The sequence below is a fragment of the Beta vulgaris genome, chromosome 3 (assembly GCF_026745355.1).
Source record: "Beta vulgaris subsp. vulgaris cultivar EL10 chromosome 3, EL10.2, whole genome shotgun sequence".
NCBI classification, from domain to species: Eukaryota; Viridiplantae; Streptophyta; class Magnoliopsida; order Caryophyllales; family Amaranthaceae; genus Beta; species Beta vulgaris.
Window position 1 is genome coordinate 14,239,673 of NC_079204.1, and position 12,360 is coordinate 14,252,032.

At 31.5% G+C, this 12,360-nt stretch overlaps 3 protein-coding genes across 7 annotated transcripts; 2 read left to right on the top strand and 1 right to left on the bottom strand.

Annotated features, from left to right (window-relative positions):
* Positions 1–431: 431 nt before the first annotated feature.
* LOC130590894 (uncharacterized) lies at positions 432–6,594 on the top strand. Of its 4 annotated transcripts, none has more exons than XM_057393621.1 (4): positions 433–986; positions 2,937–3,044; positions 4,067–4,394; positions 4,735–5,809. In XM_057393621.1, the coding sequence occupies exons 3-4, from the start codon at positions 4,082–4,084 to the stop codon at positions 4,932–4,934; spliced, it is 513 nt and encodes a 170-aa protein (XP_057249604.1). In that variant the 5' UTR covers positions 433–986; positions 2,937–3,044; positions 4,067–4,081; the 3' UTR covers positions 4,935–5,809. The 4 variants fall into 4 exon arrangements, 2 of the variants coding, with proteins under 2 accessions (XP_057249605.1, XP_057249604.1); XR_008968754.1 differs by lacking the exon at positions 433–986 and adding an exon at positions 6,335–6,594 and having other exon boundaries at positions 2,661–3,044; positions 4,735–5,475; XR_008968755.1 differs by lacking the exon at positions 433–986 and having other exon boundaries at positions 2,661–3,044; positions 4,735–5,063; positions 5,335–5,824.
* A 2,047-nt stretch (positions 6,595–8,641) lies between these two features.
* LOC125495830 (uncharacterized) lies at positions 8,642–10,269 on the top strand. Its single transcript, XM_057393245.1, has 4 exons — positions 8,642–8,699; positions 8,908–9,054; positions 9,153–9,353; positions 9,778–10,269. Exons 2-4 carry the CDS (start codon positions 9,001–9,003, stop codon positions 10,099–10,101), a joined length of 579 nt encoding a protein of 192 aa, XP_057249228.1. The 5' UTR covers positions 8,642–8,699; positions 8,908–9,000; the 3' UTR covers positions 10,102–10,269.
* Positions 10,270–10,967: 698 nt separating this feature from the next.
* Positions 10,968–12,114, bottom strand: LOC130590702 (protein FAR-RED IMPAIRED RESPONSE 1-like). Of its 2 annotated transcripts, none has more exons than XM_057393246.1 (2): positions 11,819–12,114; positions 10,968–11,460 (listed from the first exon to the last, which is right to left on the bottom strand). In XM_057393246.1, the coding sequence occupies exons 1-2, from the start codon at positions 12,093–12,095 to the stop codon at positions 11,093–11,095; spliced, it is 645 nt and encodes a 214-aa protein (XP_057249229.1). In that variant the 5' UTR covers positions 12,096–12,114; the 3' UTR covers positions 10,968–11,092. The 2 variants fall into 2 exon arrangements, with proteins under 2 accessions (XP_057249229.1, XP_057249230.1); XM_057393247.1 differs by having other exon boundaries at positions 10,977–11,457.
* Between the last annotated feature and the right edge of the window lie 246 nt (positions 12,115–12,360).

Here is a 12,360-nt window from a genome sequence, read left to right on the forward strand (position 1 = left end):
AAAATATTACCTATAAAGATTTCGATATTTTCCTCAATCATGGCCTTTCCTAATTTAAAATATGTACATCAACGGAAGTTCAAAGTAGCTATAAAACTTTTATAAAAATATGCATAGTGAAAGAAAAAGTTTATGATTGAAGAACAAATTAACATAACTAAAGCAATTTTCAAATCAATTACAAAACCATAGACATAAAATTTTAATTTTACCTAAACTTTAAAATGCAATAACAATACAAGTATACAACATCCATTAACAAGTAATAAAAATACCAAGAAAATCACTTCGTCATCAAGTACTTTTTATATTTTGTATTTACACCACATAATATTTAATTAGAACTACCGATGATTGTAATTACATTATTCAAAATTACATTTAGATGAAATTTAATAATAATGTGAAAGTATTGGGCCAGACCGTCTGACCCAATAGCTTCCGTCGGACGGGCCTGGCCATCAAAAACGCGCGGGCTTTCTTTTTTTTTCATATTTGTTTTGTTGATCAGCAGTTTTGTTTATTTTTAGAAAAAACATATAACGGTTATTAGGTCATTATCTTTTTTCGATTTTGAAACTGTTTTTTGGATTTCTGCTTGATTCTCGCTAGTTTTAAAACTGATTCTTCTTCATTTCAAAGAAACCGATATATTATTTACTGATTATTTCTAGAATTTTTCTGCTCCTCTGCTTCTCTGCTTCTCTGCTTCTCTGCTGTTGAAACTTAGCGTGTTTTTTTGTTCGTAATTCATTACGTTTGCATCGCAAATATGGTGAAGAGGATTATAAATGATGATTCTAGGTATAATTTCGTTTGTTTTTGCTGCAAATTTTTTTTTGTTTTCAAAATTTGAGCGTTTTTGTTGTTGTAATTGTAATGTAGCCCGAAGTCGAAGAAGGTGAAGAGTCTTGCATCTTCAGGAAAAATTTTGGCATGTCTACTGCTGGGAAGAAGAAAGAGAAAGATGGTGATTATGATCCAAGGTAGATTTCAAGTTCTTAGAGTAGTTTAGATTTTTTTTTTTCTATTTTTGAATGTTTTCAGTTTATCAGAGTATTTATTTCATGTTTTTAGGGTTTGTGTTTCAGTTTGTGTTGTTTTATACACATGTTTTCAGTTGTTGTTGTTTTTCAGTTGATATTTATATATTCTTTCAGTTGATTATAATATTCTTTCAGTTGCTACTTGTATTCTTTTAGTTGATGTTGTTTTCAGTTGATAGTTATATTCATTCAGTTGATTCTTGTATTGTTTCAGTTGATTCTAGTATTGTTTTAGTTGCTTCTTATATTCTTTCAGTTGATTTTGTTTAGTTTCATTTAGACATTTCTACCTTTCTTTTGTTGTTTTTTTTATTTGTTTTTGTTTACTTTTTTAAAAAAAATAAAGATGTAACTGAGAAATGAAGTAGTGTAACTGAAAAATGAAGTAGTGTAACTGAAAAATGAAGTAGTGTAACTGAAACAATGTAAATTTTAACTGAATATTTTTAGTCTAATTGGAAAACAATGAAATAAAGAGTCATTATACTAAATGAAGTAGTAAGAAGACCAACTGAAAAGAAAATAAGTCTAGCTGAAAACTAAATAAGTCTAACTGAATCTGTCTAACTGAAGAGCAAATAAGTCTAACTGAAGAGCAAATAAGTCTAAGTGAAGAGTTAATAAGTCTAACTGAAAACTAAATAAGTCTAACTGAAAACTAAATAAGTCTAACTGAAAACTAAATAAGTCTAACTGAATCAGTCTAACTGAAGAGTAAATAAGTCTAACTGAAGAGAAAATAAGTCTAACTGAAGTGTAAATAAGTCTAACTGAAGAGTTAATAAGTCTAACTGAAAACTAAATTACTCTAACTGAACACTTAATAAGTCTAACTGAATCAGTCTAACTAAAGAGTAAATAAGTCTAACTGAAGCGTAAATTAGTCTAACTGAAGAGTTAATAAGTCCAACTGAAAACTAAATTACTCTAACTGAACACTTAATAAGTCTAACTGAAAATTAAATAAGTCTAACTAAAATCTAAATAAGCGTAACTGAAAAGTAAATAAGTCTATCTGAAGCACTATATAGACTAGCTGACAAAGGGAGAAGTCTATCTGAAAAACAAACAAGTCTATCTGAAGCACTATATAGACTAGCTGAAAAACGAACAAGTCTATCTGAAGCACTTTATATACTAGCTGAAAAACGAACAAGTCTATCTGAAGCACTATATTGACTAACTGATAAAAGAAACAAGTCTAACTGAAGCAATGTAAATTTTCAATGAAAATTTTAAGTGTAATTGGAATAGAATGAAATGAAAGAATAATTATACTAAATGAAATAATAAGGACTAGCTGATAAACAACAAGTTTAAGTGAAGCACAATAATGAAGTTACTTTGAATGACTGTAGAGACTAGCTGAGAAACAAACAAGTCTAACTGAAGCACTATATAGACTATCTGAAAAAACAACAAGTCTAACTGAAGCACTATATAGACTAGCTGAAAAATAAACAAGTCTAACTGAAGCACTATATAGACTATCTGAAAAACAAACAAGTCTAACTGAAGCACTATGTAGACTAGCTGAAAAATAAACAAGGCTACTTGAAGCACAACAAATACTAGCTGAAAAATAAAGAAGTTACTTTGAAGGACTGTAAAGACTAACTGAAAAATAAACTAGTCTAACTGAAGCACAATCTATATAAGCTGAAATGCAAACAAGTCTAACTGAAGCACTATATAGACTATCTGAAACACAAAGAAGTCTAACTGAAGCACTATATAGACTACCTTAAAAATAATCTAGGCTATTGTTTCAGTTGATGGTGGTCTGCTTTTAGTTGATGTTGGTATTCTTTCAGTTGATCTTTGTATTTTTTCAGTTGATGCTGTTTTTTTTTCAGTTTTTATTGTTTGATTAAACTTTCTTTCTTTCAGATGTGATAAATCCTTGTCTAAGAAGAAAGGCAAATCTGATTTATCACCAATCAAGTTTTCATTTTCAAGATCTAATCCCGATCAACAGAAAGACACATTTGATAGATCGTATGTTTTTTTCATTATTCTCCTTTTATATTATATGATTGTGTTTTTTTTTTATGTTTTAAAGTTATTTTTGTTCACTTTTGTTAGGAATTTCACTGAGCAAGAAATAAAGTCAATTAATCTACAAGTATTGTCAGACTATTCCCATTTAAATGAAGTGGTTAGTAATTTGAGTGATGAGCAAAAAAGAGACATTAGGGATATTGGGTTTGGGAGTCTCTTAGATATTAGGATAAAGAAGTTTTGTCCTAATCTGAATTTGGAGGTGTTGTTAAATTACAATGCATCTGGAATGATGTTTTCAACAAAGAATGGTAAACTGATTTTTAATAAGTTTACCATTAGTGATGTTTTGGGGTTACCTGTGTCAGATAGAGCAGTAGAGGTTATAGATGATGACGCCTTTAGGAGGAAAGGTAGTCAGATAGAGGCTGGAAGTGCCAGGAAGGATTGGCATAGGTTTCTTGGTATTTCTGATCCCAAGAAGGTATATATTGGTAGAAAAAATTGGGATGATTTGTTTAAGAAATATGAATTTCGGTGATGATTTCAAGAAGTTATTTGTTATCTTTTCGTTGTCCAAGCTTCTATGTCCTATAGCTGATTTAGGGCCTGTGCTGAAATGTGCCAAGAGTTTAGAAGATGCATCTGCAATTTCAAGTTATGATGGTGTGGATATATATTGAGAAGTCTTTGTGCTGCTGTTTTGGACTGTCATCAGTCTATTATGATTAAGAAGATTGAGCTTGGACAGAAGAAAGTATCATTCAAGCTTCGGGGATGCATCAGAAGAGTACATAAGTCTAACTGAAAAGTAAATAAGTCTAACTGAAAACTAAATAAGTCTATCTGGAAACTAAATTAGTGTAACTGAAAACTAAATAAGTTTATTTATATTTCATTTAAGTTTTCATTTGATAGTTTGATTCTTTCAGATGGTCCTTATATTTTTGTTTATGTTGTTTCTGTGTCATCATCATATTGATTTGTTTGTTTATTCTATTTTGCTCTTTTAATTGAAGGAATATGTGAAGAACATGCACAAGTTGAAGAGGAATGCGCTTGCATTCTGTCAAGTGAATTTGGAGATTGCCCAGAATATTCGGGAGGAAGGCGAGAAGCTGTCTCAAGACAGTATTTCTCTGGATGATAGTGAAGTATTTAACCCAGATTTTCTGAGTCAAATTGACGACATATGCAAGCGTCATTTGGAAGCGAAAGACAGTGCAAACAAAGTTGATCCTACAATTTCACTATTGGTGAAGCGGCCTGTTGAATTGGAGTTTGGAAGAATTGAAAATGTTCCTGATTTGGATTCTGGTGTTCATGGAGTTGATTTGAAAGAAGGAAGTAAGTTCCTTTCATTATATTATTTTCATGTTGTAGTTTTGTAATCTGGTTGGAATAAAAATTTTAGACTCTAAGTGAAAGAAATGTTTAACTGAAGAAGTGAAATAGCTAACTTTGATACTCTAACTGAAAGAATAAAATACCAACTGAAAACTTTGACAGTCTAACTGAAATAATATGAACACCAGCTGAAAATGAGATGAATACTAAATGAATTTTTTCAATTCACTTAAGTTTTCATTTGATTGCTGGATTTTTTCAGTTTATTTTTTTTTTTATTTGTTGGAAACATTGTTTCAGTTTATGTGTATTTAGTTGTTTTTTTATGTTTTGAATGAAGATGATGAAAAAGAAGGAGAGGAGGATGAGAAGAAGATGAATGCTGATGATGATCAGCATAAAGAAGATGATGATGATGATGATGATGATGATGATGATGATGATATGATAAGGATCACCAGAATTATAATGAGACAAAGGATGATGATGCTGATGATAATGGTGATCCTGGTCTTCAAGGAGATGAAGACAAAGGAGTAGATAAGGATGCTGGTCTTCATGGAGATGAAGACAAAGGAGGAGATAATGGTGATCCTGGTCTTCAAGGAGATGAAGACAAAGTAGGAGATAAGGATGCTGGTCTTCATGGAGATGGAGAGGAAGGTGGAAGTAAGTTCTTCTTATTGTATTGTTTTAGTTTGCTTAAATGAAAAAGTTAAATAGCTAACTGAAAGAATAAAAAGACCAACTGAAAAGTCTGATATTCTAACTGAAATAATATTAATACTAGCTGAATATCATATAAATACCAAATGAAACTTTTGGTATCTGGTGGAAAAATAGTTTTAGTTTGTCAATGAATTTATTCATTTCTGATTTTGTGTTTTTCAGTTATTGTGTATTTATTTATTTTTTTTATTGTTTTTGTTTTTGAATGAAGATAATGAGAAAGAACCGAAGGAAGATGATAATAAGAAGACTGGCAATGCTGATGATGATTGTGGTCTTCAAGGAGATAAAGAGGAAGGAGGAAATAAGGAGTTGGATGCTGGGGTTCATGCAGAAGGAGAGAAAGGAGGAAGTAAGTTTCTTTCATGTTATTCCTAATTGAAAGAATTCAAAGACCAACTGAAAAATGTGATGCTCTAAAGGAAATAATATCTTATAAATAGCAACTGAAATACTGTTTTAGTTTGTAACAATATGAAAACGAACTGAAAAATAAATAGGAAGTAAGCACTATAAAGATTACCTGAACAATAACTGATGAAGTATTATAAAGTGTAGCTGAAAATGATTGTAATAGTATCAAATAAAAGAATAATTATACTAAATGAAATAAATTAAGGACCAACTGAAAAGAAAATAAGTCTAACTGAAAACTAAATAAGTCTAACTGAAAAGTATATCAACTGAAAACTAAATTAGTCTAACTGAAGAGCAAATAAGTCTAACTGAAGAGCAAATACGTCTAACTGAAGAGGTAATAAGTCTAACTGAAAACTAAATAAGTCTAACTGAAAACTAAGTTAGTCTAACTGAAGAGTAAATAAGTCTAACTGAAGAGAAAATAAGTCTAACTGAAGTGTAAATAAGCCTAACTGAAGAGTTAATAAGTCTAACTGAAAACTAAATTACTCTAACTGAACACTTAATAAGTCTAACTTAATCAGTGTAACTGAAGAGTAAATAAGTCTAACGGAAGAGTAAATAAGTCTAACTGAAGTATTATAAAGACTAGCTGAAAAAATAAACAAGTCTAACTGAAGGACTATAAAGACTACCTGAACAATAAACAAGTCAAACTGAAAGAATATTCAGACCAACTGAAAATTTTGATACTCTAACTGAAATAGTCTTAATACCAACTGAATATCATATAAATATCAAATGGAACTTTTTATATTTATTTTTTATTTTTTTTTTGTTTTTGAATTAAGATGTTGAGAAAGAACAACCAAAGGAAGCTGATAGGAAGAGGAGGAATGCTGATGATGATCAAGTCAAAGGGGCTAAGGATAAGGATAAGTGTAAAATTTCTACACACGTCCCTACTCGCACCGCTGCTGGTATTGATATTGTTGATCTTCGTACTCCAACTCCTCCTCCTCCTCCTCCTGTTGTTGAAGCTGTTGAGAATGTATATAGCAGAAAGTCTTGGAGAGTTGATTCTTCTGCTAAAAGGAAAAACATTGCTGATTTCGATGCCCTTCATTCCAACTATTAACTCCTAGTCCTGTTGTTGAGGATCTTCCAGACAGTGCAGAGAGTGGTGAGGGTGTTGGAAGTTCAATTCCAATCATCACTCCAGTAAATGTAAAATATCCTCGAGTAAGTATAGTTTTAGTTTCTGTTTTAATTTGTTTATTTTTCTGTTTCAGTTAGTGTATGTTTCTTGTCATTTAGTATATCTTTTATTTCAGTTAGTGTATGTTTGTTTGTTGTCAGTTAGTATCAGTTTATGTTTGAGTTAGTGTAAGTTTCATGTCAGTTAGTGTTTGTTTTTGTCAGTTAGTATTATGTTTGTTTCAGTTAGTGTATCTTTCTTGTCAGTTAGTAATTGTTTAATTTTCATTTGGTTTATGTTTCTTGTCATTTAGTATCTGTTTCTATTTTCAGTTAGTGTATGTTTATCTTTCAGTTAGTATATCTGTCATCCTTTTTTAATATTTTAATTGAATGCAGGGTGATGGCTCTTATTCTGATCAATCATCATACAAATCCTACAAACCTCAGAAACAATCAAAGTCAGAAATCCCTTCAACACCTGAATTATTGAAGGGGTGGGACTATGACCCTACTTCAGAGAAAGTTGGGAAAGTTGTGAGGTTAAGGAACCAGGTGATGATTATGACGATGAAGGTTTGGAGGACCTGATTGATAGGATTGCTGATCATGGAGTTGATATCTTCTGACAAGGCTAAAAAAGAAGAGGATGAGAAGGAAGCTGGTGGTTTCATCTTCTACCCTGGATTGCATGCTGTTCCTGTCAACAACCATGGCATAATATGTGTCGAAGTTTGCAGATTATAATAGATATTTGAGTGATCTGTCTCCTGACCAGAGGTTGCTGGTTGATTATCTATTTTACAATGAGTATGAAGATGTTGCATATATGTCATTGGATACAGATTCTGAGGAAGTGAAGATGAAAAATGACATTATGCAAAGTGAACTAACAAGTGATCTCATTGTGGATTTTGATAATCCTCATAGCAACTATGCGGTTCAGTTGTACAATTCGACTTAATTAGCATGCCTCGTCAAGGTTGGCTGACAAGTGGAGTTATTGACGGATGCGCCTTCATGTTCAATAGGCAAGAAGAGGAATCACCTTCTGCAACAAGGAGATTCTGGTTTAATATTATGCCTTTTGTAAGTGTTGTTATTGCTTAGTTTTATATGTTTGTTTTCATTTGGTCATATTATTTTGTCAGTTGGTCATCTTCTGTTTTTCAGTTTGTCATGTTATGTTTTTCAGTTGGTCATATTATGTTTTCAGTCTAATAAAAAGTAAATAAGTGTAACTGACAACTAAAAAGTGTAACTGAAAACTTAATAAGTCTAGCTGAATAATAAATAAGTGTAACTGAAAAATAAAGAAGTCTAACTGAAAACTAAATGAGTCTAACTGAAAAGTAAATTACTCTAACTGAGAAGTAAATAAGTCTAACTGAAAACTTAATGAGTCTAACTGAAAACTTAATGAGTCTAACTGAAAACTTAATGAGTCTAACTGAAAACTTAATGAGTCTAACTAAAAACTTAATAAGTCTAACTGAAAACTAAATGAGTCTAACTGAAAAGTAAATTTGTCTAACTGAGAAGTAAATAAGTCTACTGAAAACTTAATGAGTCTCACTGAGAACTTAATGAGTCTAACTGAAAACTTAATGAGTCTAACTGAAAACTTAATGAGTCTAACTGAAAACTAAATAGTCACTGAAACTAAATAGTACTGAAAAGTAAATAAATCTAACTGACATTTTAAAAAGTCTAACTGAAAACTAAACTTAATGTTTCAGTTTGTCATTAAATCTATTTTCTTTTGTTGTAGAACTATATCAATTGGTTGTGTGCTGAGAAGGTAAAAAAGGTTCAGTTTGAGAGTGAGATTGCTGAAAATGAGATTATTTTGAAGAACCTGGAGGGCACTAGTCAGTATGATCAGAAGTTTAAGGAATGGGAAGAAAACAAGAAAAAGCTTATTACAAAAGATGATGATTTATTCACAAGAAATGTAAGGAAGCTATTTCTTCATGGGTGAAATCATTTCCACGGAATGATATTCGAGAAGCTGAACTGGTTAGTTGTATTATTGTTAACCATTTTTTTCTCTTTCAGTTAGTGTAATTTTCTCTTTCAGTTAGTGTATGTTACTTGTCAGTTAGTCCTAGTTTATGTTTTCAGTTAGTGTATGTTTTTAGTTCAGCTAGTGTTTTTAGTATTTCATTTTGTTTTTGTTCTCTGTCAGGTAGACTTATTGCTTTTGCATCTTATGTTTATCTTCCAGATTTTTGTTCCTGTTCACAAGGATGATCATTATACTGTCTTGGTGCTGAACAAGAAAGCAAAAAGGATTGAAAATATTGACAATCGTACAGACATGAAGGACATTGATAGATATAAGCATGAGGAATTTAACGGTCTTACATACTTTGTACGTACCTTTTTATGAGCATTTGTATTTTTTTTTTGTTCCATTTTATTACTTGTTTTTTAATTGTTGTTTTTTTTTTTTTTGATCTTCAAATGCAGTGTCGTGCTTTTGATTCTTTTATGCAAGAGACTATGAGATGTCGTGATTTTGATCGTCTCCACCATTGGCAAACATCAACTCTTTACTTCCCTTGGAGAAGCAAGGACAACAATTTTGATTGTGGTGTCTATGCAATCAAAACCATGGAGCTGTATGACGGTCAAAATACTAACCATGCTGCACTTGTTGACCTGAAAAGGGTATGATTACTTTATTGTTTTTAGGGAGTATTTTGCTTGTTACATTTCTGTTTTTGAAAGTTTTTTAATAGAAAAAGGTATGATAGCCAGTTAGTGAAGGACTTGAAAGACTAGCTGAAAAACAAAGATGTCTAACTGAAGCACTATAAAGACTAGCTGAGAAATAATGAAGTCTAACTGAAGCACTGTAAAGACTAGCTTAGAAATAAACAAGTCTAACTGAAACATAATAAATACTAGCTGAAAAACAATCAAGTCTAACTGAAACACAATCATTACTAGCTGAAAGCATTATAAGGACTACCTGAAAAAAATGAAGCATATAAAGACTAGTTGATGTTGTTGTTTATTTTCAGTTAGTTTTATTTTGTAATTGTTACATTTTTGAACCTTTTTTAATAGTTTTGATTTTTTTATTTTTTAGGCAGCCACCAAAAACCTTGAGCGGTGTAGGCTTGCTCTTCGTCTTGTGGACCATCCTTTAAACAAACTGAGAGAGAAAGTGAAGCATGACTGTTATGTTTGGTCTGCAAAGAAACCTGAACTGATGGCAAGACAGAAGATAAGGAAGGATAAAGAGGCTGTTCTAGATAAATTAGCATTTAATCGATCAAAGAAGACGAATAGAAAAGAAGCACACATTTTACGGCGAAGGAGGGATCATGAGGCGAAAGTAGAAGATGTGTTGAATAATAATTTTGGAGACAAAGTGAAAATAGAGCAACTGTTGAAATTTCATTATTCTTAGGTGCCAAACTTTTTTTATTATTATTATAATGTACAGTAGAAATAGAAACCATTGAATTTTGCAATGTACAGTACAAATAGCACAGAACTCATTTTACATTTTATATCTGTGTTCTTTAATGAATTGTACATTTACACTTACTTTGAATGGAATACATTTGTGTAAAAATGAAGTTGTTTGAAAATTAATTGGAAAAATACAAATACCAACTGAAAAATGAAAAATCTAACTCATAATAATAAGTGTATGACATATATTTGTAAATATAAATTTTAAGTCTAACTTATACACTGTAAATAGTAGCTGAAAAACAAACAAGTCTAACTGAAAAATAAACAAGTCTAACTGAAGCTCTATAAACACTAGCTGAAAAATAAAGAAGTCTAGCTGAAGCACAATTAATACTAGCTGAAAAATAAATAAGTCTGACTGAAGGAAATTTAACACTAGCTGAAAACTACACAAGTCTAACTGAAGCGTAATTAATAGAAGCTGAAAATCAAATAAGTCTAACTGAAGCAGAAATATACACAAGTCTAATTGAAGCACAATTAATACAAGCTGAAAAATAAATAGTCTAACTGAAGCATCATTAAGACTAGCTGAAAAAGACACAAGTCTAACTGAAGCAGTATAAATAAGCTGAGAAATAAATAAGTCTAACTGAAGCATCATTAAGACTAGCTGAAAAAAGACACAAGTCTAACTGAAGCAGTATATAAGATAAGCTGAGAAATAAATTAGTCTAACTGAAGCAAGAATTAACACTAGCTGAAAAATATACAAGTCTAACTGAAACTCAATTAATATAAGCTTAAAGAAAACACGTCTAAGTGAAGCACTAGAAACACTAGCTGAAAAATAAACAAGTCTAACTGAAGGACAATAAATACTAATATTACTGAATTTCGAGTAGCTTAGGAATAAACAAGTGTAAATTTCAATACAATTACTGAGTGGAATACAATTGAAAACTAATATTATTTGAACACTATTCAACTTGAGGTACATTTGGGGTTTTTGTTCCATATTCGTTCGGATGCCTTGTCTTCATTTTACGCTTCTCAAAATGTCCTTTTACTCTCTTGTTTCCCTTTGGTGGTCTTCCTTTTGTCTTTATCACCTCAGGATTTTCAACTGTTTGTCTTCGTAGTTCTTCATCTTCGATTTCTTGTTGTTTTTGTTGATCAGTCTTGAAAACTTCTTTCACTGATTTGTATAATTCCTTCAACGACTTGTCACATAATGTTCTTGCATCCTCATTTGATTGACATATTGACACTAGGTTGTAGAAATTCTTGGTTATTGCATGTCTCCATGGTGTCCACAACTGTGCATTTTGGCTTTGGTCCTTGTCTGCTTTAATAAATGTTTCTTAGTCAATTAGTTCATTTGACTAACTAAATTTTTCAGATAGCTTATAAATTCTTTCAGGTGGTGTGTTAATTGTTTCAGTTAGTTAAGTGTTAAACCCCACACCCCAAAACCCCCACCACTAATATCCCCCCTCCCACACACAAACAAAACCCCCAATTAATGTTCTGGTAGTAACATTAATTTATCAGTTAGTTATAGTAATGTTTCAGCTGGAGCCTTTTTTTTTCAGTTCACTAATTAAATCTTTCAGGTGATCAGTTAATTGTTTCAGTTGGAGTCTTCAGTTTTTCAGTTAGTTGCTTTCATTTGTCAGTTAGTCATATTGATTTATTTCACTAACCTTGAACATTCTCCCATACTGCTGACTTTGCAAGTCTTGTCCATCTCTTAAGGATATATTGTTGTGGTATTTGAAATATGCTGAACATGTGCATGACCCTTATTATGTGAAAGCAAAGCATCCCCGTCTCTGTGAAGCATTGACATGAGCACACTAATTCTGTTGTAGCCTCATCGTATGCTACTGTATGTGAATTGCTGAAATCTTCTTCTGGTGAGACTTCAAACAACTTCAGCTGTGAGTTTTCTGTTGCAAATGCTCGTAAAAATGATGCCATTGCCCACTCATACTCTGTTTCAAAGTCATTAAACAGTCTAGTGTGTATACATCAGCTGCTGTATGCCTGCATGTTCAGAAGCTTTGATTTGGATTTGACGGCTTTGGACGTTCAGTTCTGTTCCGGAAGTTGTCACTAGTTTCATTGCTTCTCCATCTTTTCACTGTTTGCTCAAAATATGATAGAATTCAAACAGGTTTGTTGTTGCTTTTGCATTGAATGATATTGCCTTATTTGTGACTTCACTTCTTTGTGATGATAAGAT